Source organism: Xenopus laevis, chromosome 7S (genome assembly GCF_017654675.1).
Source record: "Xenopus laevis strain J_2021 chromosome 7S, Xenopus_laevis_v10.1, whole genome shotgun sequence".
Lineage (NCBI taxonomy): Eukaryota > Metazoa > Chordata > Amphibia > Anura > Pipidae > Xenopus > Xenopus laevis.
The window spans coordinates 107,740,690-107,768,096 of NC_054384.1; the positions used below are offsets into that span (position 1 = coordinate 107,740,690).

At 41.2% G+C, this 27,407-nt stretch overlaps 1 protein-coding gene across 2 annotated transcripts; it reads left to right on the forward strand.

The window, feature by feature from the left end:
- Nucleotides 1-6,184: 6,184 nt before the first annotated feature.
- lsr.S (lipolysis stimulated lipoprotein receptor S homeolog) lies at nucleotides 6,185-26,752 on the forward strand. 2 transcript variants are annotated; one of them, XM_041570479.1, is made up of 10 exons: nucleotides 6,185-6,500; nucleotides 8,965-9,306; nucleotides 11,533-11,652; nucleotides 16,130-16,192; nucleotides 17,859-18,005; nucleotides 18,901-19,086; nucleotides 20,083-20,139; nucleotides 21,511-21,639; nucleotides 23,597-24,255; nucleotides 25,178-25,490. In XM_041570479.1, the coding sequence occupies exons 1-10, from the start codon at nucleotides 6,449-6,451 to the stop codon at nucleotides 25,211-25,213; spliced, it is 1,791 nt and encodes a 596-aa protein (XP_041426413.1). In that variant the 5' UTR covers nucleotides 6,185-6,448; the 3' UTR covers nucleotides 25,214-25,490.
- Nucleotides 26,753-27,407: the final 655 nt, after the last annotated feature.

Sequence of the window (27,407 nt, forward strand, 5' to 3'; positions counted from 1 at the left end):
CTGATAGCTGATCATTTTTAAATTCAAGCTTTCCAAGTTGATTTCAAAATTTGTCAGACTAATGAAAAATGGAGGATAGCACGTGATATATATTTTTTTTTTCACGTTTATAAGCAATCAATTTTTACATATTTTCTGTAATAAGCACACAGTTTTTTGGATTTCAAAAAAAACTCTCAATTTTAATAAATCTGCCATCTATTTATCAAATTGTTGCTCAAATTCCATGACTTCAATAGCATTTCAATGACCTCATGAACACAAATGAAAATATTGTTGCTTTCTATATATTTTAGTACCAAAGGACGTTGTTGTAACGATATCTGGTGGTCTAGTAGGGAGGTGGAGAAGCTCTACTTCTTTATAGTCATTCAGGCGTGTGCTTACTTTTATTCGGTGTACCGCATCTAATGTCGTCACGCTTGGTGTGAAATTCCAATATTTAAAGGCGCCTCGTCCATTTTCACATTGCCCAACGTTGGTCTAGTTTAGATAGTTCTTGGGTGCACTTCTTGCCTGATTCACTGTTCTTAGACCCTTGCCTGTCCATGACCACTTCTGTATCATTTCTTTAACCAACCTTTGCCCGTTTACTGACTACGTTTATGGATAACTCTGTATCACACTCAGTAACGGAACTAGGTGGGGGCGGGCCCTGGTGCGGGCGGTGCAGCCGCCCCTCCCCTCGTCTGTGCGCATTTACTTTGCGGCTGCAGCGGACTCCAGCCGACTGCAGCGCACGCGATCTGCCGGGGGGCCCGGCAGGGGTGCAAGCCCTGACCCAGTTGCACCCCCTGCTCCCCCGGTAGTTACGCCACTGATCACACTGACCAATTGGTTATTGACCTCGACCTATTCAACACCTACACATAGGGGGTTATTAATCAAAATCCGAATTTTTCACATTTTTTAAATGTAAAAAGCCAGACTGAATTATAAAACCCAAATCTGAATTTTTCCCAAATTGCTCGATTTTTTCAGTTTTTTTCCCGAAAAGCCATAATTTTCTGATTTTTGCCTGAAAAGGTTGGATTTTCTGGGTAATTCCAGCACAGACCACAGAAACGTCAAAATAGGATAGGGACCTCTGCCATTGACGTATACTCAACCTTGGCAGGTCTAAGATGGCGGATTTTCGGATTCAGGTGTTTTGCTGCATTCAGTTGGAGACCAGGTAAAGTTCAGATCTCTATGTATATGGCTAACTTTAATGACAACCTAGACCTGCCTGCAAATTAGCAGGCATTCAGATACCTACAGGTTAGCCATTAAAGGTGGGTTGCAGGTAGGACTAGATGATAAGCAAGTTTTACTCCATTAAAACTTTTTTTTCCCTGTTTTTCTGCTGCACCCATATATGTGGACATGGACTGAGACCGGGTTTCAAAAATTTGACCAGTGCAGGACTCGAACAGTTTGTTGAACAGTTTTTTTTTAAAAAAAATCTGTTGAAATGCAAATTAAATTCAAATAGCCACATGAAAATTAGAAGGACATAAGGTACTCCTGCAATGCCATAGAGAGAATAGGGATACGATTATCCGTCATCATTTTTACGGATTTAAATCTGAAACTGAAAGTTAAGTCACATTCTGCTTCCTGTTCTTATGAGCACCATCAAAATAAATCTGTAATCCACTGGGAAGCCCTTGTATCAACCAAACCAGCCCTTACCCCTTTCACTAAAGGAACTTTCAAAGACCAAAAGAGCATCTGCATTGCTTGCCACATGATTCACCTTGATGTGTTAGTTAGCATTAAGTATACATGATCCGCATATATGCATGTTAAGCAGATAAAAGCTCAACTCTATCCAGTTAATGCATATGTCATACAACAAGGCCCAGATGAGTAAATTACTAGATCGCATATAAAACAATGTGCCCTTGTCGATACCAACTGGGATGATTTAGTCTATTGATGATGTTCCTGAAAGGGGTTGTATAAGAATAACAACAGTAACGTAACGCTGCTGTACTTCGTCCGTGAGTCATGGAGACTAATAAACTGACCCATTGTTTGACTCACACCCTCATCATTCGTTTTGGTGCCAGCACTGACAGACACAGCTCTCCCAAGCCAACCTGCCCCCAGCACAAACTCCTAGAAAAAACAATAAATATTATCCCCATGATGTGTTATCTCCATGGTATTGCGGCCTTAGGTTCAATATGTATGTTTTGCTTCCCTGGTTTGCTTTGCATGTCCTTACCATTCATCATGCCTAGCACCACAACATCACGTGTGAAGTCACAACCTTCCTGTATCATTAGTTTACATATCAATAGCCTGTGTCCACATGCATGCAAGCAACTTGAAATAATAAAACAAATATTGAAAAACTGAGGATGTCTAGAGACTTACAGTCATTGTAGCACAGTACATCACTTCTATTTTTACCAGACTGCATTTTTGGTGCCAGTGGGACACAGGGAAAAAGCCAGTGGGCCCCACTGACTGAGACCCGCTCCCTGCCAGTAACTCTGTATGTTCAGCCTGAACTCCTCCAATCATGGCCGCCATTAGAAATCACAGGGCCCTGCCCACCCCAGTCCCTAACCCAGATCCCACCCCACATTAGTTAAAAGATCACACAGCCATCCGTGCTGAAAACTGTTAAAAAAAAAAACGATACACAAGTTATAAAAAGCCAATATAAGAAACTGTGGCACCAGGGCCCCCATAAAAGTTTTTAAAAAAAACACTGGTGGTCAAGGCTCCCCTACAAGTTAAAAAAAAAGAATTGGCGCCAGGGCCCTGCATTTAATTTTTTTTCTTTTTTTAAACATTGGTGCTAGGGCCCCCCATAAAAGTTTAAAAAAAAAACCATTGGCGCCAGGGACCTCCTTACAAGTTAAAAAGAAACATTGGGGCCCCAGAGAATATTTAAAAAAAAAAAAAAAAAAAAAAAAAAGATTGGTGGCAGGGGCCTATAGAGTATTAAAATAATACATTGGTGGCCAAGGCTTTAATAAAATAAAAACATTGGTGTTCAGTAGAACTGAACTCGTGACTTCAGGACTTCAACTTTGGCTCCTTTCGTGGCTACGGGTCTTTTTGCGGCTTCGGGTCTTCGCCTCTTCGGCAGCTTAGGCAAGGCTTCGGCCCTGTCGAGGGGGCCCGGCTGTCTCTAAAAGTTCAGCACAACCGGGCCCCACTTTAGGCCGGGTACAATAGTACCCCTGATGGCGGCCCTGTCTCTAATCACTGCTGCACATGAAAGGCACAAACAACCCACAAGGTACAACATTCACTTCCCAATTATCCTTTGGTGCTTTACTCCCTTAGAGGCTTATCATTGACATACATTTTGCTACAGAATTGTGAAAAAAAGGAGCCGAAGAAATGAAAAGTAGGGTGTAAGGGTCTTCAACTCATTTATTTCAGTGACAGATTGTGGCACAAAACACAGTGTTTCAGGGGACAAGCCTCCCTTCATCAGAATGTATAAAACAGCTTACAAAATGCAACTACACACAACCCAACCCATACATAGGCTATAATTAAGGTGATTAAAAACTGAAAATTATCAGTTGTGTTTTTACCTTTACACGTATTCTGTACCTGTTCCCAACAGTCATCTATATCTGTAAAGAAACACAGAATTATAAGTCGCTGTTTAAGCAGAGGAATGTGTAGGGCTTTTTTGCACAACCCCCATATCTAATGAAGATAATGAAAACTCTAAAGCTTTTCTATTTTCTATAGGAAAAATAAAGTGGATTCTTATTCCCTATTCATTTTACAGATTTAAACTGCACCAATGTCTTTTAATCACGTGTCTATTAATGTTAATGTGAGCAATATGAATTTTACAAATTGCTGTATCTTTAGTCTTGACCGGGGGGGGGGACATTTCTAGCTGAGGATGGTCTACTGGCAGAGGAGCAATGCCTCTTCATAAAAGGTTAGAACTGATTAAACTGAATCATTTATCTGATATCCATGCATTCTCAGCCTGAGCTGAGAGCAGCAGAGCCAAATCCCGATGTTCCCAGGGCCTAAAACTGGCCATAGACGCAAAGATATAGTCGTACTAATCAAAGTTTCGTACGAATTTCGGACTGTGTATGGCTCGTCCCAACATTTTTCGTACCATGTTGATCTGACGATCGATGATAATATCTCTGCATGTATTGCTTATCTGACCATACCACTGGGTGACTGTTTGTCAGACATAACTGTCATACAATTGTTGACACTGGCAGAACATCGTCTGATTTATTCTAGTTTATTTAATCTGAATGGTTAGTGGCAGGTCGGAAGATTGAGACGTCCGATTGTTAAACTGGCCACAGACTCAAAGATCCGCACGTTTGGCAACATCGCCAAACGAGCGGATCTTTCCCCGATATGCCACTAACGGCATTGCTATATCGGGGGTAATTTGAACGTTCGGCCATATGGTCGAACGATCGAATTACGATACTCCAAGGGACGCCGACGGGTCGGTCGGGTAAAAATCAAACCTTCCTCGAATCCTGCTGAAAAAGGCCGAATCCTGGATTTGGTGCATCCCTACTTCCGACATCCGTGCAGACCAGCCCTCTGGTGTGCTGGATCCCCTAACAACCCCTCCTCCCCAGCAGGCTTGGGTTTGTGGGGTCCATGGCCAACCAGCTTTTTCCAAATGTGCCGCCAAACCAGTCTGACCCTGATCATATGTGCACCTGGGTGGGTGCTGGTCCTTTTATAAAAAAAATAGACTACAGATAAAAATCTCTTCTCCACTCTTCCAGGAATGATGTCACTCCCAGGGTACAGTGACATCACTTTCATGTTATAGTGACATCACTTTTAAGGCTAAGGTCATGTCTACTAAGCCCCCCTGCAGGTTGGGTAGTGGTAGTTGGGGTAAAAGCATTGGTTGGCTGGTTAAGCGGGAGTCATTGGTCAGTGGGTCAGTGAAGCTGTGCAGATATAAACACAGTTCGTGGTACAAAAGGGGTCAAGAAGAGGGGTTGTCAATCCCGGCAAAAGGTCAGTTCAGGAAGCAAGTTTTCGTGGTCAAGATACAGGCAAAAGGTCAAGATCAAGAGTTCAGATAATAATAACACCCAGGAACACAACAGAGTTGAACCTATATCGGACAATGGCTGAAATCCTCTGGCGTCCTTTTATAGGCGAATTTTCACGCCAAAACGTGCGTGATGACGTCATGCGCCATGAGCTGACATTGCGCGTTGATGCTGCATGCTTTGACACTGGCGTTGTAACGATTGATGACGGCGTCATGACGATGCGTCCAGATTGCTGTGCTGACGTCCAACGTCCACGTGGTTCTCCCTGGGCGCCGCCATCTTGAGAGGACGCACTGGTGAGTGCTCCTTATATCACCCTTCATTATGATCTGATCGTTAGGCCCTAGCAGGTGTTTCAGGGGCTGCTGCTGCCTGAGGGGGAGTCATTGGGTCTCTGGCTGTAGGCTCAAAGTGAAAACTTCTGCCAATTAAAGGCAACATTCTTCAGTGGAAGGAAGTCATAGGTTGCAATGCTACGAAATATGTTGGCCCTATAAAAAATACATCCATCTATATCATCCATCAAGGTTGCCGTACACATACCAAGTCAGCAGCCCTTTGACGGTCTTCCCTAATCGCCACCCGAGGCAACCGCTCTGATGCCGCCCCCTCTCCGCGCTTCTAAATTCTAGCGTCAGAGCGGGTCGAGGAGGGGCCACATTGCTATTGCGCTCGCTGCACTACAACTCTTAAAGTTACCAGAGGCGGCTTTTTGTTGCCCCTGGTTACTGGCTGCTCTGTTCCGCCGGAGGCAAGATTCTCACCTTACCTCATGGCAGGAGCGGCCCTGGGCCCAAAGTCGGACCAGCCTATCGCCCACCTCAAGGAGAGATCGGCTTGTTTGGCAACATGTGTAAGTAAAAGTAAACTCTGTTCCATTATTTGGGAAAAATTCAGGGCCAGTATGAGAGAAAAGTGGGAAGTGAGTATTTCACAAATGAGGTCAAATCCCCTTCCCCCCTATTATTCAAGCATGGGCTTCTCCATTCCTCTGGGGAGGGGGGGCTGTGAGTTGTGATTTAACAAAAGCTGCAGGACAATAGGCTGCACCTCCCTGTGAGGAATGTTATATAGCAGCGTCCTGTCCCTCCCCTCACACGGCTTCTGTTATATCCCAGCAAATGTCCTTCCACCCCAATAATAAGTCAAAGCCCATCCCAGACTTGCACTGACCAGGTAACGCCCCATTAGGAAAGCCGGAACGCCCACCTCAGGACTCACAGACTACGGACAAAGGGAGGAGCTTGCACCTGGGCGAAACCATTTCGAACATGTTTGAGGGCACACCCCCTGCTACCTGTGCCTCCTTTTCCTTTCACTCCGAGCGCAGCTGCTCCTGGTAAAGCAGTGGGGCGCCCCTCCCCGGGAGTTGGTACGTGCCGCTGTACCTGAGGGGAGCTCGGAATATCGCTGAGCGGAGGGAGAACATGGAAGGGACCGGAATTGCCGCCTTTATCGGTTGCCTGTTCCTGCTTTCAGGTAAAGAGACGTCTCCGCTGCCGGGAATAAGTAGTAAGAGGGCAACAAAGCGTCCCACTGGCGCCTAAACTACTTTGTACAGATAATCGCCTTGCCCTGAGGCCGCGCTCATTCCCGAGGTGGGGCAATGGGGTAAATAGTTTTAAATGAAACCACAGTGATATTTTATTGCGCCCGTACAATTTCTTACCCCTACCTGTCTGCCGTCTCTATTTATTTCCTGGACACCGTCATTATCTCGGGGGGAAAGGGGCGGAAACGGACTCATTGGCAGGTGAATAGGATCCCCCCACGGGGGGCTGAAATGGTTGCACCGAAACTTCAACAACAAGAATGAGGGGGGAGGGGCTGATCCTGGGACTCGAGCACCTGGGACTTTCCTAGTAACTCTGTGCTGCTCCCCAGCGCCACCTGCCGGCCTCATTTCCTCATGTGTCTAAAGGGAGCCGGGCCCAACGTGGACTCACTTATTTGCTTTATTTTCTGGTTTATACAAAGCTTGATCCACATTCTTCTGTGCAGTTGCTCAGTGTTGTTCACCTTTAAATGACATTGTAGTATAATGTAGAGAGAGGGATATTCTGAGACAATTTGCAATTGGTTTTTGTTTGTGAGATTGGAGTTATTTCGCTTTTTATTCAGCCGCTCTCCCGTTTGTAATCTCCGCAGTCTGGTTGCTAGGGGCCTACATGCAAATTGGAGATTAACAACCTTTCATCTGTTGGAGAAGCAAACGATGGTTCAAAGTTAAAGGGATCCTGTCATCGGAAAACATGTTTTGTTCAAAACACATCAGTTAATAGAGCTTCTCCAGCAGAATTCTGCACTGAAATCCATTTCTCAAAAGAGCAAACAGATTTTTTTTATATTCAATTTTGAAATCTGACATGGGGCTAGACATTTTGTCAGTTTCCCAGCTGCCCCCAGTCATGTGACTTGTGCCTGCACTTTAGGAGAGAAATGCTTTCTGGCAGGCTGCTGTTTTTCCTTCTCAATGTAACTGAATGTGTCTCAATGACACATGGGATTTTACTATTGAGTGTTGTTCTTAGATCTACCAGGCAGCTGTTATCTTGTGTTAGGGAGCTGTTATCTGGTTACCTTCCCATTGTTCTTTTGTTTGGCTGCTGGGGGGGAAAAGGAAGGGGGGGGGTGATATCACTCCAACTTGCAGTACAGCAATAAAGTGTGATTGAAGTTTATCAGAGCACAAATCACATGACTTGGGGCAGCTGGGAAACTGACAATATGTCCAGACCCGTGTCAGATTTCAAAATTGAATAAAAAAAAATCTGTTTGCTCTTTTGAGAAATGGATTTCAGTGCAGAATTCTGCTGGAGCAGCACTATTAACTGATTCATTTTTTTTTCCCATGACCGTATCCCTTTAAATACGTAAATAGAAAGAGAAAAATAAATGACCCGTTTCATTGCACCATCCCATCTGCTGAATCCACAGTCTCCTGGCACACACAAAATGTAACCCTTTAAAGGAGAAGGAAAGGCTTTGTACACTTGGGGGTGCCAAATGTTAGGCACCCCGCAAGTTGGGTTGCCACCTGGCCGGCATGTTAGCGGCCTAGCCGGTAAAACACCTGCCGGGGCCGGTATTGCAAATTTACCGGCAATGTAGTTACCGGTAATTTGTAATACCTCTAAAACAAAAAAAACCTTGGCCTGCCCCCAATTCGCTGAGAACTTGCGTTTTTTCAGCCTTCTCGCCATCGCGTGTGTTGCATCACATTTTGTGGCCCCACCCCCTTTTGCATCACGGACCACCCCTTTAGTTCCTGCCACCCCACCGGCCAGTAATATTTTTCAGAAAAGGTGGCAACCCTACCCCCAAGTGATTGTATTGACTTACCTGAAACCCCGGGCCGGTTCTCCTATCAGCAGAATCTGCACCGGCCCGGGGTTATACCAGTGAGCACCATGGATCGATCCTCTTCCGGCTTCCTCTTTCCTTTGCACGGCTGAGCATGCGCAGTAGAAAGAAAAGACTAACTTTAAGGGGCAGATTTATGAAATGTTGAATTTCAAAGTGAAATATACTTCGAAATTCGACCATCGAATGGCTATACTTAGAATATCGAAGTCTACGTTTTTTTTTCCCGAATTTGACCGTTTTGCGGTTGATTATTGAATGCTCGAGTATTCGAACAATTTTACTTCGAGTCGAAGATGTAGTATGCTATTCGATGGTCGAAGCATCCAAAAATTGCTTCGAATTTCGATTTTTTTTTTTTACTTTGAAAACGGATGTGTTTTGGGGAAAAAAACATTTTTTCCCATGACGGTATCCCCTTAAATGTGAACCACCCCTTTAAAGGATATAATGGTTTATGATTAAATGTATAGGCATAGGGTTGCTGTAGTTCTAATACATAGACTGAACCTAGTTATAAATGTAATAATAATACTGCTTTATTTATTGTTAATAATTCCTTTTCTTCTTATTCCCTTAGGATCGGCCTATGGAATCCAAGTTACTGTGCAGAACCCTTTCAACGTGGTCATTTTATTCCAGCAAATCACCTTAAAATGCAACTACCAAACCTCCTCCACGCAGCCGCCAATCGTCGTCTGGAAATACAAGTCGTTCTGTCGGGATCGTCTGACGGACGCGCTCAATCCAACGAGCCAAGATTCCCAGATCAATAGCCAACTCCAGCAGAATAATCCCGGCTACAACCCTTACGTGGAATGTCAGGACAGTTCCAGGACTGTGAGGATCGTGGCCACCAAGCAAGGGAACACCGTCACTCTGGGGGACTTCTACCAAGGACGCAGAATCACAATAAGCAACAGTACGTGGGTTTTAAGTGTTTTTAAAGGGCAAGTCAAGCCCAACACACAAATTTGCCTAATTAAAGGAAACCTAATTCTAATTAACTTTCCAACATACACTTATTGAAAACATTTCAGTGCTTTTAAAGTTATTTGCAGAAACAATTGCTATTGAAAGCAAGAATTTGCTTAAATCCTGGTTACCATGTTGCAAAAGTTCCCTAACGGCATAGACAGGTCTGTTAAAGGATAATTTTCCCACCAGTCTGACCACCAAGTAGTCAAGGAAGTTGTCAGGAGAAAGAAAGCGGCTGCTCTTTTTTTTTTTCTTGCTTAGGAAAGATTTGCGAAAAGTTTCTAATTTTTTTTCCTAAGCAAAAGAACATCAGCCTCTTTCTTTCTCCTGACAACTTCCTTGACTACTTGCTGGTCAGACCGGTGGGAAACTGACCAGCGGGTGGCGCTGTTACAGAATTCATTCAAATTAACAGTACATGTATCCTTTAATATCTTGTACTAAAAAATAAAATTATATAAGTGCTTAGAATTTTACATTCACTTATTTTAAAGGTTTACTTATACTTTAATCAGCTTCCTTGCCTCACATTGTATCAACAGTCTGAGCCAGCAGTGCAGAGAATAGAACATTTGTAATGAATGTATAAATTATGCTTTCTTTTATTAGGCAAACAATTATATTTTGGGTTGAGATTCCCTTTAAAGGAAAACTATACCCCCCAAGCAATGTAGGTCTCTATTAAAAGATACTGAGTAAAACAGCTCATGTGTAAAACCCTGCTCCATGTAAATGAACCATTATCTTAATAATATACTTTTTTAGTAGTATGTGCCATTGGGTAATCATAAATAGAAAATTGCCATTTTAAAAAATAAGGGCCGCCCCCTGAGATCGTAAGATTCACTGTGCACACATACAAACCACATGTAAGGTCACATGAGCCAATTAACAGACAGAGTTCTGCCTTTTGCTTCCTCACTTCTTCCTGTTACAGTTAGTGTTGTAGTATTTCTGGTCAGGTGATCTCTGAGACAGCACAGATAGAGTCACGAAATGGTGGTTCAAGCAAGAGATGTAAAAGGGCAATATTTATGTAAATATATATTCCAGTTTGGTAAGATTCTTTAATATGTCATTCAATTTGATATAAACTATCTGTTGCTTAAGTATTCATTTTGGGGGTATAGTTTTCCTTTAATGTGAGTTAGTGATGCCTTTATAGAAGCTAAGAGGGAACAAAGCAAGACTCCATTTTTACATGCACTGATCAGGAAGCAGATTGGCTGATAACCGTTTCTGGCTAAATTGTACATGATTCTTTTGTCTGGGAGATCTGATTAAAACTGTCTGCCCTAGGCTATATAGGAATTGTTCAGTGTAAGACAATTATAGTTAGTTTGACAAAATGTAATGTATAAAGGCTGGAGTGACTGGATGTGTAACATAATAGCCAGAACATTACTTCCTGCCTTGCAGCTCTCTTGGTTTCCACTGATTGGTTATCAGGCAGTAACCAATCAGTGATTTGAGGGGGGGCATATTGGTCATAACGGTTGCTTTTGAATCTGATCTGAATGCTGAGTATCAATTACAAACTCACTGAACAGTTATGTCCCATGTGGCCCCCCTTATAGTCACTGACTAACTCAGAGTTAGAGAGCTGAAAAGCAGGAAGCAGTGTTCTGGCTATTATGTTACACATTCAGTCACTCCAGTCTTTATACATTACATATTTGGCTAACTAACTATATTAGAAACATTTTTTATATTTGCACAGCCTTTTTACTAGGGATGCACCGAATACCGTAACCGAATCTGAATCCTAATTTGCATATGCCATGCAATTTCCCTTCCTGCCCCTAATTTGCATATACAAAGAAGGTTTTAGCCGAATCCTGCTGAAAAAGGCAGAATCCTGAACCGAATCCTGGATTCGGCGCATCCCTACTATTTACCCAGTTTTTATTTTTATACTGAACTGTTCCTTTAATGCCAACCACCAGCAGTAACAGGCGAGATTCTGCCTGAAAATGCTCTAATGCACTCTTTCAGGGCAAAATCCGGTGTCACTGTTGGTGAGAATTGATTGTTCACTCCAATAGCAGGGAACCTGATCAGTAACAGCCCATGGAGAAAATGCCTGATGTTCCATGCGTCTAAAAGAGCACTGTTAAGGAGCCTTCCATTTCTCTTCCGATACTAATGCATTTATTTTCTAATCTTCTAGCTGCAGATCTGAGCATTGAGCAGACAGCATGGGGAGACAGCGGAGTGTATTACTGCTCTGTTATTTCCAATCAGGATCTCTTGGGGAACAACGAGGCCTACTCTGAGCTGTTGGTACTGGGTAAGGCTGTCCTCTCCTAGTTGTGTTGTAAAGGATCCCAGGCCTGTATGTCTGAACACATTTGCATTGTAATGTTACATTTTGCATATTGAATTGCTTTTTATTAAAGATCTAGGATCCATTATTTAGAAACCCGTTATCCAGAATTAAGGGATGGCCTTCTCCCATAGACTACATTTTAATCATATAATAATTTTTGAAAACGTTCCTTAGTAATAACATGGTTCCTTTTACTTGATCTTAACTAAGATATAATTAAAGGATCAGTAACATAAATTTTTTTGGGAAAAAAAATGTGTTCGTATAGAACAAAAAAAAAAACCACAAAGGCAAATTAAGCTTTTAAATTGCCGAGTCTCTATTAAGAATAACTTACGGAAACTCCACTTCCGCTCCTCTTCTGAAAAGGCGACAGGGTGACGATCCATCGTGCTGCGCTCGATTTTTCCTCCCTGGCTAAATCGAGCGCCGCACGATGGATCGCCGGATTGCATTTTCTGAAGAGGAGCGCAGCATTTTAACTCTGCAGGAAGAGATCTCTGGGGAAAAAAGCATGTTTTCTTTAATTGTTAATTTCTTTTGCAACTAGAATAACAGGTTAGACAGGAACAGGCCGATACAGGTCTGCTTTCTGCATTTAGTTTCTCCCTTTCAGGTCATCTGATTATTTTGTTACTGATCCATTTTGCCCCAATATCCACACAATGTGCAGCCTGAAGGCAGCTTTGTCATTTCGCTGTCATAAGAACTTCCTGGACCAAAGCAGATCAATATTTTCGTTACGATTGGTTGTGTCTGTTGACTTGAGCAGAGGTTTTGAAAGAGGCAATAAGACAGGGGTTACATAAAAGCAATGTTGTCCCAATTATTTTCTCAAATATTGCATGCTCACCTTTCAGATTGTATTAAATTGCCATATAAAGGTATCCTTGGAACTCAACATACTGTATAAAGGACTGTGTCTAGCCCCCGGAACAGCATTTATATTAAGGGTGAGACTTAAAGGGGTTGTTCAGCTTTAAATTAACTTTTAGTATGATGTAGAGAGTGATCTTCTGAGGCAATTGGTCTTAATTTTTTATTATTTGTGGTTATTTAGCATCTCTCCAGATGGCAATTTCAGCAATCTAGTTCCTAGGGTCCAAATTCCCCTAGCAACCATGCATTGATTTGAATAAGAGGCTGGAATATGAATAGGAGAGACCTGAAAAGAAATGAGTAATAAAAAGTAGCAATAACAATACACTTAAAGCCTTTAGGGATGCACCGAATCCACTATTTTGGATTCGGCTGATCCCCCGAATCCTTCGCGAAAGATTCAGCTGAATACTGAACAGATTCCTAATTTGCATATACAAATTAGGGGCGGGAAGGGAAAACCATTTTTTACACCTTGTTTTGTGACAAAAAGTCAATTTCCCTCCCGCCCCTAATTTGCACGTGCAAATAAGGATACGGTTCGGCCCGGCAGAAGGATTCTGGATCCTGGAAGGATTCTGGATTTGGTGCATCCCCAGAAGCCTTACAGAGCATTTGTTTTTTAGATGGGATCAGTGACCCCATTTTGAAAGCTGGAAAGATTCAAAAGAAGGCAAATAATTAAAAAAACGATAAATGAAGACCAATTGAAAAGTTGCTTAGAATTAGCCATTCTATAACGTAACTTAAAGGTGAACCACCCCTTTAAGGTGGCCATACATGGGCCGATAAAAGCTGCTGACAGACCGAGTCGGCAGCTTATTGGCCCGTGTATGTAACCCTCCGATGGGCTTCCCTGATCGATGCTCAGGCAGGGGTAAAAATTCTGTCGCATCGTGAACCACATATGTTATGGCCACCTTTAGAATTATCTAGTCTTTGCACTTGTCCTTTTGCTCCATCCAGTCTGAGTGGCGAAACATTCTGCTATGGGGGAGGATGCAGGGTTGGCCAAATAGGGGGCCTCTTTGTTCTTAGAAGGAACATGAGTGGGATAAACAATGAAGAATGATACTCCCAAGACTAAGGGCAGAGACACACACTCAGATTTGGGGAGATTAGTCGCCTGGCAACAAATCGCCTCTTCTTCGGGGCGACTAATCTCGCTGAACTGCCTCCCGCAGTCTAGAATCTAAATTGCCAGTGGAGAACCTAAATCGCCTTATGAGGAAACTTCGAGCGATTTTGGAAAACAAGGCGCTCAAAGTGCCAAGCCGCCAGCGATTTAGATTCTAGTTCGGGGAGATTAGGCGCCCCGAAGAAGAGGAGATTGCGACGGTCTCCCTGAGTCGCAGCGTGTCTGCCCTAAAACTGGGTAAATAGGCTGTGCAAAATAAAAGATGTTTCTTAGGCAAAAATGTAATGTGTAAAGGCTGGAGTGACTGGATGTCTAACATAATAGCCAAAACACTACTTCCTGCTTTTTAGCTCTCTTGCTTTCCACTGATTGGTTACCAGGCAGTAACCAATCAGTGACTTGGGAAGGGGGGGGCACATGGGGACATAACTGTTGCTTTTGAATCTGAGCTGAATGCTGAGGATCAATTGCAAACTCACTGAACAGTTATGTCCCATGTGGCCCCCCTTATAGTCACTGACTAACTCAGAGTTAGAGAGCTGAAAAGCAGGACTTAGTGTTCTGGCTATTATGTTACACATCCACTCACTCCAGCCTTTATACATTACATTTTTAACTTACTATATTAGAAACACAGCCTATCAATTTACCCAGTTTTTATTTATACACTGAACAATTCCTTTAAGTTATTTATTGATCTCCCTTGTGGCTGTGGACTTTTTTGGGGCATGTAGTATAAATCTATTGTTGCTGCAGTAAAGCAATACTGTAAGTCACAATCTCCTCCATCCATGCCCTGCAGTATCTGTTGGCTATACACAGAACCTGTTCTTTCAGAAGGTGTCATTGTATTTGTGCCAATAAAGATCCTTCACCCCCCCCCCCCCCCATCACACAGTGTAGTCTCAGGACTGCTATTTTTTGTTACCCTAGGTTCCCCCGCTCCTATCTTGTGTCTCTTTATAATGGATTTATTTCTTTGGAATGGCAGTCGCACTTAAATAGTGGTTTAATTTAAGAAAAACAGTGTAAGGAATAAAATGTTGACTTGGGTCAAAAGATTCCATTGGCGTCTGTGTAAGATGTCCATATGTGATGGTAGCATCTCCTGTCCCCCAGAGCTAGCAATCTCCCCCAGCAGAGTCAGGGTGGTTGTTCTGAGAGATGTTAAAGGGATTCTGTCATGATTTTATGGTGTAGTTTTTATTTCTAAATTACACGGCTTACACTGCAAATAATTCACTCAACAATATAAAATGTCATTCCTGAACCAGCAAGTGTATTTAGTTGTAATATTAGTGTGTAGGTGCATCTCAGGTCATTTTGCCTGGTCATGTGCTTTCAGAAAGAGCCAGCACTTTAGGATGGAACTGCTTTCTGGCAGGCTGTTGTTTCTCCTACTCGATGTAACTGAATGTGACTCGGTGGGACCTGGATTTTACTATTGAGTGTTGTTCTTAGATCTACCAGGCAGCTGTTATCTTGTGTTAGGGAGCTGCTATCTGGTTACCTTCCCATTGTTCTGTTGTTAGGCTGCTGGGGGAAGGGGTGATATTGCTCCAACTTGCAGTACAGCAGTAAAGAATGACTGAAGTTTATCAGAGCACAAGTCACATGACTGTGGGCAGCTGGGAAACTGATATGCCTAGCCCCATGTCAGATTTCAAAATTAAATATTAAAGACTGCATTTGCTCTTTTGAAAAATCTATTTGAGTGCAGAATTCTGCTGGAGCAGCACTATTAACTGATGCATTTTGAAACAAACATGTTTTCCCATGACAGTATTAGTTTAAAGGATAAGTAAACCTTTAAAGTGAATGTAAAATTGATGAAGCTACTATATTTTGCACTGTACATTCATTATTTATTTTTTCTTAATTTCAAGATATCTTAGGATACAAATATAAATGTAATATAAATGAAATGTTAAAACAGCGCCACCTGCTGGTCAGTTTCCGACCATTCTGAAAACCAAGTAGTCAAGAAGTTGTCAGGAGAAAGAAAGAGCAGCGTGATGTTCTTCTGCTTAGGAATAAAATTAGAAACCTTTCTCAAATTTTTCCTAAGCAGGAGAACATCAGCCTCTTTCTTTCTCCTGACAACTTCCTTGACTACTTGCTGGTCAGACTGGTGGGAAACTGACCAGCAGGTGGCGCTGTTGGAACAAATTAATTCTTATTAACCGCTTATGTATCCCTTAATATCTTAAAGGTTTGCTTATCCTTTAATGTGGCTGTATAGCATAGGTCTGGCGCAGCTCATAGTCAAGTTGATAAAATAACTTATTTTAGGGTTAGTGTCTATAAAGCTAATGAGGTTCTCACAGAATTGCCGTTCCTTTCAGTTTTTCTGTTTGTGGCGGGATTCTTCCTGATCAAACAAAAGCCTATTCAGTAATATTTCTTTCTTTTGTTCTCTAGGTAGAACGTCAGGGATCTCTCACGTTGAACTATTGCCAGACTTTCAGATAGGGGACATGGAAGGTAATTGTTCCATGGCCGTTGCCAATTTATTTATATAGAGTAGCCGTTGTGTTTCTACCAACTGTCCCCCTATACAACCTCTTGTTGTCAGGATATTCATATAGAAGGAGTTTGAATATCTGTATTTTTCATGCTGCTGAGTTGTGAGTGTTGCTTTGCTATATAATCCTTATGGCTGGATTATATCCCTCCCTGGTGATCTCCTGCCTGTCTCTCAGTGCTGTCTCTAGTGGTCAGTGGAAGATCTCCACAGTTAAATCGCTCTGTTTTTTCATGGCTTTATGGTATGGGCATGACTGTTGGTCTGGATTCGGTACCTGTGTTAATCTGGCCATACATAGGCCAAAATCTGGCCAAAATTAGCAGATCTCTTCCTGATATGTTTGCATTGAGGTGGGAGATATCCAGCTGATCAGATCACAACGATCGGATCAAGGGCCCCATCAATGAACCCATGCGGTTCTTCATCGACAGGATCTTTAAACTTGCCCAATCGACATCTAGAAAACTTTGGGCCAGATATCGATCGGGGGAGCCCGTCAGAGGGCCCCTACACACTGCCCAACTTAATCTGTTAGTTTATATCTGCTTGTGTTTGGGGACCTTTCCCCTGATTTTAAATTTTCCCTCATTTTAAATTTTCCTGGATTTTACACCATGTTTTTTGTAGGGATGCACTGAATCCACTATTTTGGATTTGGCCAAACTCCTGAATTCTTCGCAAAAGGTTCGGCCAAATACCAGACCAAATCTGAATCCTAATTTGCAGATGTAAATTAGGGATGCACCGAATCCAGTATTTGGTTCAGATTCGACCTTTTTCAGCAGGATTCGGCCGAAACCTTCGGGCCGCCCGAACAGAATCCGAATCCTAATTTGCATATGCAAATTAGGGACAGGGAGGGAAATCGTGTGATTTTTTTTTTTGGGTCATAAAACAAGGAAGTAAAAAAAGTTTTCCCGCTCCTAATTTGCATATGCAAATTAAGATTTGGTTTAGTATTTGGCCGAATCTTTCACAAAGGATTCAGGCGTTCGGCTGAAACCAAAATAATGGATTCCGTGCACCTCTAACGTAAATTAGGGTTGGGAAGGGAAAACATTTTTTACTTTTTCCAATTTCCCTCACCACCCCTAATTTGCATATGCAAATTAAGATTTGGTTCTGCTGAGCAGAACGATTCGGCCAAATCTGAATCTTGCTGAAAAAGGAATGCACCGAGTCCAGGATTCGATTCGGGATTCTGCCTATTTTTTTCTGGTCTACTGTATATATTTATACACATCTATCATGGAGATAAAATGTGTTTTATCTGCTTCCAATGCCTTTTAATATACAGGGCTGGAAATTTCCACTAGTCTCCTAGTTAAAGGAAAAGTTAAACATTACTTATTACATATATAATGATCTGCTGCTATCCACTGAAAGCTTTATTAGATGGTTACTTAGTATGGATCAGCCATTGCAGGCATATACTGTAATATAATAAAGTCTCTGTCATGCCAATAGAAAAGAAAGCTTAGCAGTGGTATTGCCAGATCAGCTGTACCAACAAGCTTATTTGAAGTCCTATTTTATCTCCCAGGGATGAAATTAGCTGATTTATTTCTGTGCATCTCCTGTGCAATGTAGAATGTAACCTACTTGTGTATTTCTGTTTTTCAGACTGGCTCTTCGTCGTTCTCATGGTCCTTGGCGGATTCTTTGTTTTTCTTCTCATTGGAGTTTGCTGGTGCCAGTGCTGCCCACACACCTGCTGCTGTTACGTGCGCTGCCCGTGTTGCCCAGAGAAATGCTGCTGCCCGCGAGCCTGTACGTTCCCATCAGTGTTTTTTATACTATTACAGATACCAACAGACAGGGCTGTGCTTCTAACAACTGAAAGGTGGTTACAATTAGACACTGGTTGTTGGAGAGACTGTAGAAGTCATTAGTTATTAGGCTAATATACTACAGGGGGATTCCAGCTCCCACTACCTAAACATGTTTTGCTAAGATGCACTTTCTCCTTCCAGAGCATTATAGTGAAATCTAGTGGTACACTATTGGCAAAGACACTATAGCCCTTGCATTTGCAAGTAGTGTAGGTCTTTGGGAGGGCAGGGCTTTTATTTATTTATTTTTTTCTCTTGCCCTAAGCACTGTTTTATGGTCTAACATTTGGCCAAACACCTTTATACTGAACACCTTAAAGGAGAACTTAACCCTTCTAAAGAGAGTCCCATCCACTAGCCCCAATGGCCCCTCTGCAGGCACTATCTTCGCATCCTCTTCTTTAGTTCTCTTTTAAACTCGTAACAAGGTTACAGATATCTAGAAACATTGAGTCATCCTGCTATATTTCCAGGGGTAAAAATGGTGTAAAATATAGTTCCAGGGGTACCCAGGGCACAAATAAGCACTCACCCCAAATCTCCCCCTAACTGGCCTTCAGACTGGGCCCCCTTAGCTCATAACAAGGTTACAGATATATAGAAACATTGGGGTGTCACCCTGCTATAGTTCCAGGGGTACCCAGGGCACAAATAATCACTCACCCAAATCTCCCCCTAACTGACCTTCAGACTGGACCCCCTCAGCTCATAACAAGGTTACAGATATATAGAAACATTGGGGTAACAGTCACCCTGCTATAGTTCCAGGGCACACATAACAAATAAACTCACACAGTTGCATGTGATTGAATAATCTTATTTTCTCTTTTCAGTGTATGAAGCAGGAAAAGCTGCTACTGCTGGAGTCCCTAGTATCTATGCTCCCAGCGTCTATGCCCCATCAGTTTACTCCCACCCAAGTCAAGTGAAAATGCCCCCTCCGGGTTCTGTGATCCAAATGGGACCAGTACCACCGATATACAATGGATATGGAATGGATTATGACGCAGCAAGTTCAGGTATGATCCTCGCATGATCTACTGCATGCCGACCAACCCTTGCTTAGGAACTCAGTCTAGTCACATCTGCTCCGTAAACCCTCACTCCTCCAATTAGCGCAGCACAAGATTTCTAGTAAGCGGTCAAGAAAAGCAGCTCGATCCAGCTGTTTCACTAATGAACATTATAATAGGTGGGAGCACGTACACAGATGCTAGAGAAGCTCCATGCTGTGGCCCATGTTGTGCTGTTGCTTAAAGGGATACTGTCATGGGGAAAACATTTTTTGAAAAATGCTTCAGTTAATAGTGCTGCTCCTACTGAATCCTGCACTGAAATCTGTTTCTCAAAAGAGCAAACAGATTTGTTTATATTTAATTTTGAAATCTGACATGTGGCTAGACATATTGTCAGTTTCCCTGCTGCCCCAGTCATGTGACTTGTGCTCTGATAAACTTCAGTCACTCTTTACTGCTGTACTGCAAGTTAGAGTGATATCACCCCCTCCCATTCCCCCCAGCAGCCTAACAACAAAACAACGGGAAGGTAACCAGATAGCAGCTCCCTAACACAAGATAACAGCTGCCTGGTAGATCTAAGAACAGCACTCAATAGTAAAATCCAGGTCCCACTGAGACACATTCAGTTACATCGAGTAGGAGAAACAGCCTGCCAGAAAGCAGTTCCATCCTAAAGTGCTGGCTCTTTCTGAAAGCACATGACCAGGCAAAATGACCTGAGATGCACCTACACACCAATATTACAACTAAAAAATACACTTACTGGTTCAGGAAGGATATTTTATATTGTAGAGTGAATTATTTGAAGTGTAAACCGTGTCATTTAGAAATAAAACCATGACAGAATCCCTTTATAAAGGGACAATTCCTTTCTATGTTTGCTCCCATCCCTATTACACCCCCACTATACATTTATAGGATTATTTAGTTTGTCCCTTTCTAGATTTTTATAAGGAATTGTAGGGTAAATCTTGTCCTTTTTTTTTATTTTTGCAGTGGGCGGACATAGCTCTCAGGCACCCCTTATTCGGGACAACGACGGCGTAAACTCTGGTATTTAAAAAGTCCTATTTATAGTCCTTCTATTATGCATGGCATTCCTCTGTAATGATAACGAAGGCTGGCAGCTACAATTAACGGTGACAATAAGATCTGTTACACATGTTAATTGCAACTGTTCTCTTTGTGCAGTTTCATCCTGTAGTTTAGCTCCCAGATTTTTTGGGGGTTACAGCATCTTGTTTTAGCCTGTGGGTAGATGACCGGTAGAAACTTGCACATCAATCTGGCTATGCAGAATGCACAATATTGGATATTATTTCAGACGACTTGTGAGAGAACATGAAAGCTTTAATTAAAGGGGAACTTTCGGAAAATAAAAATGGATTAACTTCAGCATACTGAAATAAGAATGAAATATTCTGTACTATTCACTCTTCCCCACTCTGCATCTGTTTCTCTTCATTCTGTCTTCATTCAGGAGTTGAGTGTCAGATATTCAATGACAGCTAGATCCAATATATCTTATAGGGGGGCCCCTTTTGGCTAGAATATATATTAGAGCTCACTCTATTAAAGTAGATCTGTCATCCAGACACACAAATCTGTATAATAAATATCCTTTTCAAATTGAACATGAAATCCAATTTCTATTTTTTATTAAAGCATTCATAGCTGTTTTAAGCTCATTTAAACATCTTAGCTGTCCATCAAATATTGTCTGCCCCTCCTCCATGCCCTGGGCATAGAGGCGGGGCAGACAATTACTTTCACTTTCCATTCAGCACTTTATAGAAATTGTTGCTTTCCCCACATTCCCCTGTTCTCTTCACCATTTAATTGTGTAGCCAGGACATGGGGATGGACATCAGGTCCCCCATTCTGGTGCACAAACAAGATTCTGAGATGATACAAGACTTGTCTTAATAACAGTGTCCACAAAATTGCTCCTGCCTGCTTGCTATAATTATGAATTCCCAGACTGGAGGAAACAAGATTCAAATCATTTCTATAATGTAATTAAAGTTCATTTTGCTTGACTGATGTGATAAAATAGGATTATGAAATCACCAGACGTGATTTCTCTCTACATGCAGGATATGTGCAAAAGGCAGTTATTTTGTTGGATTTTGTTTGTACTGGAATCAGATATTTGAGTGAGCTCTAATACATCTGCTAGGAAAGGGAGCCCCCTTATAAGATATATTGGATCTAACTGTCAATGAATATCTGACACCCAACTGCTGCATGAAGACAGAATGAAGAGAAACATGCTGAGAGAGGAATAGTGAAGACAAACTTGATTATTTTAGAAATGATGCAGAATTTTTAAATTCTGCTTATATCAAATTTTTGTTTTTGCCATAGTTCCCCCTTTAAGGATCTTTAATTCAAGTAATTTAATATCATTCCTCCCCTTCCTAGTTCGGAGTGGCTACCGAATTCAAGCCAACCAGCAGGACGATTCCATGAGAGTTCTTTATTATATGGAGAAAGAACTGGCAAATTTCGATCCATCGAGACCGGGAGAACCAAATAACAGATTTGAAAAAGGTGAATTTTTAGTAGACAATAAAATGATTTTTCTGTTTTGGTTTTAAGATTATAGAAATCATTGTTACCCTGCTGGGGGTGTTAAGGCAGCATTATTTTAAATTTGTTGTACCAATGCATACTGATTCATTTCCAATTGCCTGACTGGCTAGCTGTCTGTCTTGGGTGTGAGCGTTTATTATACAGGCGATACTAAGTAGGTCATAGGTTAATATATTTTAACTAAGGAAAAAGCAGAACCGATACAAGAGACATATTTAAAGGGGTTGTTTGCCTTTAAATTAATTTTCAGTATTATGTAGAATGATATTCTGAAACAATTTGCAATTGGTTTTAATTTTTTTATTATTTGCAGCTAATTTAGCATCCAGTCTGCAATTTTAGCAATCCTAGAAATACTAGTCCGAATCCTAATTTGCATATGCAAAAACTTTTACTTCCTTGTTTTGTGACAAAAAGTCACGCAATTTCTCTCCCCACGCCTAATTTACATATACAAATTCGGATTTGGTTCGGCTGGGCAGAAGAATTCAGCCGAATCCTGCTGAAAAAGGCTGAACCCTGAACCAAATCCTGGATTTGGTGCATCCCTACTAAAAAAAACCCTAGCAACCATGTATTGCTGTGAATAAGAGACTTATGAATATGAATAGGAGAGGCCTGATTAGAAAAATGAGTAATAAAAAATAGCAATAACAATTAATTTGTAGCTTTACAGAGCATTTGTTTTTTAGATGGGGTCAGTGACCCCATTTGAAAGCTGCAAAGAGTTGGAAGAAGGCAAATCATTTAAAAACTATAAAAAAAAAAAAAAAAATAATGAAGACCAGCTAGGAAGCTGCTTAGAATTGGCTATTTATAACATACTAAAAGTTAACTTAAAGGTGAACCACCCCTTTAACTTGTGAATGGTTTGTACACCTGGTGTGACAATGCAGTCCATTCAGGAGGGGCTCACTGACTCCCCAGCAATTAAGCCTAGTTAATAGTAAGTAATAAAACCTTTCAATTGGCCTTTTTTTTTTTTTTTTTTTTTTTTTTTTTTTGTAGTCATTGAATTTTGCCTTCTTTTGACGCTTTCCAGCTTTCGAATGGGGCCTTGTTGCTGCTTTTTATTGCTCATCTTTCTATTCAGGCCTCTCCTGTTCATATTGCAGTCTCTCCCTGAAATCAATGCATGGTTGCTAGGGGTTTTTTGGATCATCACAACCAGAATGCTGAAATTGCAGATTGGAGCGCTGCTAAATAACTTTAAAAAAAAAATAAAATCATAAAAAATCAATACCAGTTGCAGATTGTCTCAGAATATCCTCATACTACAAACTATAAACTATATTTAAAGGTGAACAAACCCTTTAAGTAAGGAAAAAAAGAGCCAGTGAGTTAAAACTAAGTAAGCTTTATCAGAAAGGTCTGTATAAATAAACCAGTAAACCCTCAAAGTAATGTTGCTCTGAGTCCTCCCCTGTCAAAAGAAACACCACATTTCTTTCCTTCTATTGTGTACTCATGGGCTTCTGTACCAGACTTCCTGTTTTCAGCTTAAACCTCCAGGGCTTGAGCATGCTCAGTTTGCTCTTCTCTACCGTTTCCCTCTTCCTTCTCCCCTCCCTGCTGTAATCTGAACTAAGAGCTATAAGTGAGCAGGGAGAGACTCAGGAAGGAAGTGATGTCACACCAAGCTAATATGGCAGCTGCTCTCCTAAACAAACAGAGAGCTTCTAGAGTTGTTTACTCAGGTATGGTAAAGCATTCTGCAGAATAAATAGTGTTATAGCTTGTATTATTGTGGCTAATCTATTGGCAATAAACTGCTTCGCTAACTTTCCTTTCCTTTAATGACACTGATTTGAGGATGCTGCTTGCATGTTAATGATCTATAGCTACACGCTATGGGAAATATAACATAAATTGTTGAAACAAAGGCTTCTAAATAAAATGTGTATCTATTCTGCAGCTTCAGCAATGAGTGAGATAAGCTCTCTGCATGACGATGATCGCAGGAACAACCTGAGAAATGATTTGGGCCGCTTACGTAACCAGCCTATGACGCCAATCAGGGATATAGAAGAGGAAAGTCTGATTGGAAGTGAATACAGACGCCCCCCATCCTCAAGACAAGACCCATATGATGATAGGTTCCGAGGTGGGGGTCCGCCTTTAGAAAGACGCGGTCGTGCTCGTTCTGTGGATGACCTGGATGATAATGACAGAAGAGATCGATATGCATATCGTGATCAGCCACCCGACAGTCGCAATCGGAGAAGGCGCAACTCTGATGATGACGATAGCAGTCGAGGCTACAGCAGAACCAATCAAAGTCGCTCCCCTGACCCCCGAGATGACTACTATGGAGGAAGGAGGAGCCGAAGTAGAGACGATCTGAGTGAGTTAGGCCAGCATCACCGGGATCAAGAGTACGATGACCGCTTTCTGGAGGATGTTCTGAGAAGGAAACAGCAGAGAGCAGGAAGTAGGGATGGTCTGGACAATCTTGGAAAGAACGGCCGCTCAGATGGGAGAAGGAATCGCAATGATGACAATGATTTTCCTCCTCCACCACCTCCATACACTGAAACGGAGTCTCTGTCTTCTAGAGGGAAGAAGTTGAAACGGGTATGTAATATGTTCTAAGCAGAACAGGGTAGTTGCACACAAAGAAGTGGTAGTGCTGAGACAGGAAGGATACTTCTTTTTTTTATTGAGAGGCTGCAATGGGTCATACAGGCTATGTCCTGTACAAGATTATTTAGGCACTTATAAATTGCTGTGTATCCATACTGTTCTATATTAAAGGGAAGCTGTCATGGGAAAACTTCCAAAATGCATCAGTTACTGCACTGAAATTATTATACAAAAAACCTACTGCACGTATCTGTGTAAATACCATTCTATCAATGGTCTGGGCAGGGGGAACTAGATAGGGTTGCCCCTTGTCCCCCTTACTATTTGCACTGGCTGTTGAACCCCTCGCCATAGCTAACTGTCTGGGGAAGAATACATTTATTTTAAATGATCTTGTTCAAAATTCAATAACATTTGGGCCCCATGGATAGATGATAATCCAACAATAGCACTCTCTATACCATTACCAAGACAACCTCAATAAACTTGCAATTGGTTGAACTTCCGAGAATAAAGTATTGTCACAATGTATCTGTATCATGGATAACCTAATACAGGATACCTCTGTTAGAAATATGTCAAACTGTAAAATAGACTGCAAATGTAACGTTTTATATGTTGGTTATTTAAAAAATCTAAATAAAAACCTTTAAAAAAAAAAGAAAAAAACAATACTGCTATGGCTACAGAACACAATGGGCTTTTCATTCTTTTTTTTTTTTTTTTTTTATAATATACTTTTTTTTTTTTCCTTGCAATTTATTTTTTCAACCTGGCTGCATATTTAAGATTAATATGTAATGATAGTATCCTTTTTATGAATATGACTGCAGGAGCCGCTGATTGAACAAAATATGGCTCCCAGAATCTGTGCTTTGTGCCATGCTGAAATCCGTTCTCTTTTCTCTTTCAGGGTGAAGCATTAAGCCGAGAGAGTTTGGTCGTTTAATTTACTCGGGGAACTGGACCAGTCGAAGAATTGTATCTAAATCATGATAATTTGGCTTTTTTTATTTGTATATATCACTCACAGACTTTTTATTTCATTTTTATACGAGTGTCATGTACATTTTTACTCTTTGCAGCCAGCGAGCAACATTATCATGTTGTAATGAATTGAACCATCTGTTTATTCTTAAAAGGGAACTATTGCGACAATGAAAATTTAAAATACGCTTCAGCATACTGAAATGAGAAGCTTTCTAAATACAATCAATTAAAAATTTTGTATCTTTTATCAAATAATCACGTTTATCTTCACTATAACTCTCTCGGCATCTGTTTCTCTCCATTCTGTCTTCATGCAGCAGTTGGGTGTCAGATATTAATTGACCGTTGGATCCAATATATCTTATAGGGGGGCTCCTTTTGCCTAGAAGATGTATTAGAGGTCACTCTATTAAAATCACCAGACATCATGTCTCTCTACATGCAGGATTTGTGCAAAAGACAGTTATTTTGTTAGATTTTGTTTGTACTGGAATCAGTTATTCGAGTGAGCTCTAATGCATCATTTTCGCGATAGTTCCCCTTGAACCTTCATGTAAAGTTTTTTTTTTTTTTAACTCAGATTGTGAACACACTATCTTATCTTAAAATATAGTGAATTGTGGGTAGTTTTCTGCCATTACCCAATCATCTCTGAATAGAGGATAAGTTATACACTTTTTTTTGTTTTTTCTTAAAATGCTGTGTTTACTTGTAAATAGTAGGTTTATATTTAGGTCTGTTAATAATATTCTGGTTTCTGGTGTGCATCACTGAGATTCACCCCTCTGTTGCCTTAAAGATCTATGTGTGTGTATCTGCAATAGCCAGCTGGCCAATGAAGCACTGACGGTTTATAACCACTTGCCTTTAGCTATTCCTTTGTAATGACCCGTGGCTACCGGGTGGGGGAAGGGTTTAGCATTAAATAATAAAATTTTGAGCCATGTGCTGTATCATCTGCTTAAAGGAGAACTAACTAAAGAAGTAGGTCGAAATGTTGTACATGATGTTTTGTGCAATTAGCATCAGAATTGAATAATCAGCAAACCTGTAGCATCAGCTTATATTACAGCCAGGGAAGCTCATTTTCTGCTGGATAATTAGTGACGAGCCCTAAGCTTAGCTTCTCAACAGCCAATCAGAGCCCACTGAGCATGTGAGTGTCACAGACACTTTCCAAGATGGTGACCCCCTGTGACAAGTTTGAAGTCCTGGATCATTGCTGCTATTGACAAGCTCAAACTTTAGCCTCGTGCAATAAGTTATAAAAGATGCCATTTCTATCCACATTCTTTTTTAGGACTTAGTTCTCCTTTAACTATGTGCAGCCTTAGGTAGCGGCAACACTGTGCAGATCATGTATAAGTGTAATGCACTCTTCATACCACGCAGTATGCCATTTTTTCTTGATAAAACTGTATATTGATAGATTCTCCTGAATGTCACTGTACTATGAACCAAACTCTCTGTCTATTGAATAAATGAATTGTAATTTGTAGTACTTATCCGTTATCTACTGTGTATCCTGTGCTTGAATGGCTGCCCCCATGGCTACACAGCAGCTTGTTTATATAAACTATAGTAGTACTTATCTGTTATCTACTGTGTATCCTGTGCTTGAATGGCTGCCCCCATGGCTACACAGCAGCTTGTTTATATAAACTATAGTAGTACTTATCTGTTATCTACTGTGTATCCTGTGCTTGAATGGCTGCCCCCATGGCTACACAGCAGCTTGTTTATATAAACTATAGTAGTACTTATCTGTTATCTACTGTGTATCCTGTGCTTGAATGGCTGCCCCCATGGCTACACAGCAGCTTGTTTATATAAACTATAGTAGTCTTTCTGAAACACACACCAGTTTTACCAGTGCAGCACAACACTACATTATATTCTAATCCCTTTAAAACACTCATATTTTTTTTATTCTGATTGTTCCTTTAAATCTGCATCTCAAACACATGGCCCTTAGAGATATGGGGGGGGGGTTATTTTTCATTTAAAAGAAACTAATGGCTACATCATAGCACCCAGATGCTCTGTACAAACAAGGAGTATTACGGGTGTGTGTGTGTAGTGAATAAAGTATCCCTTATTGTAAAATATAAGGATATTATTTTATATTAAGTGAATGAGGAGGTCCATTCGGC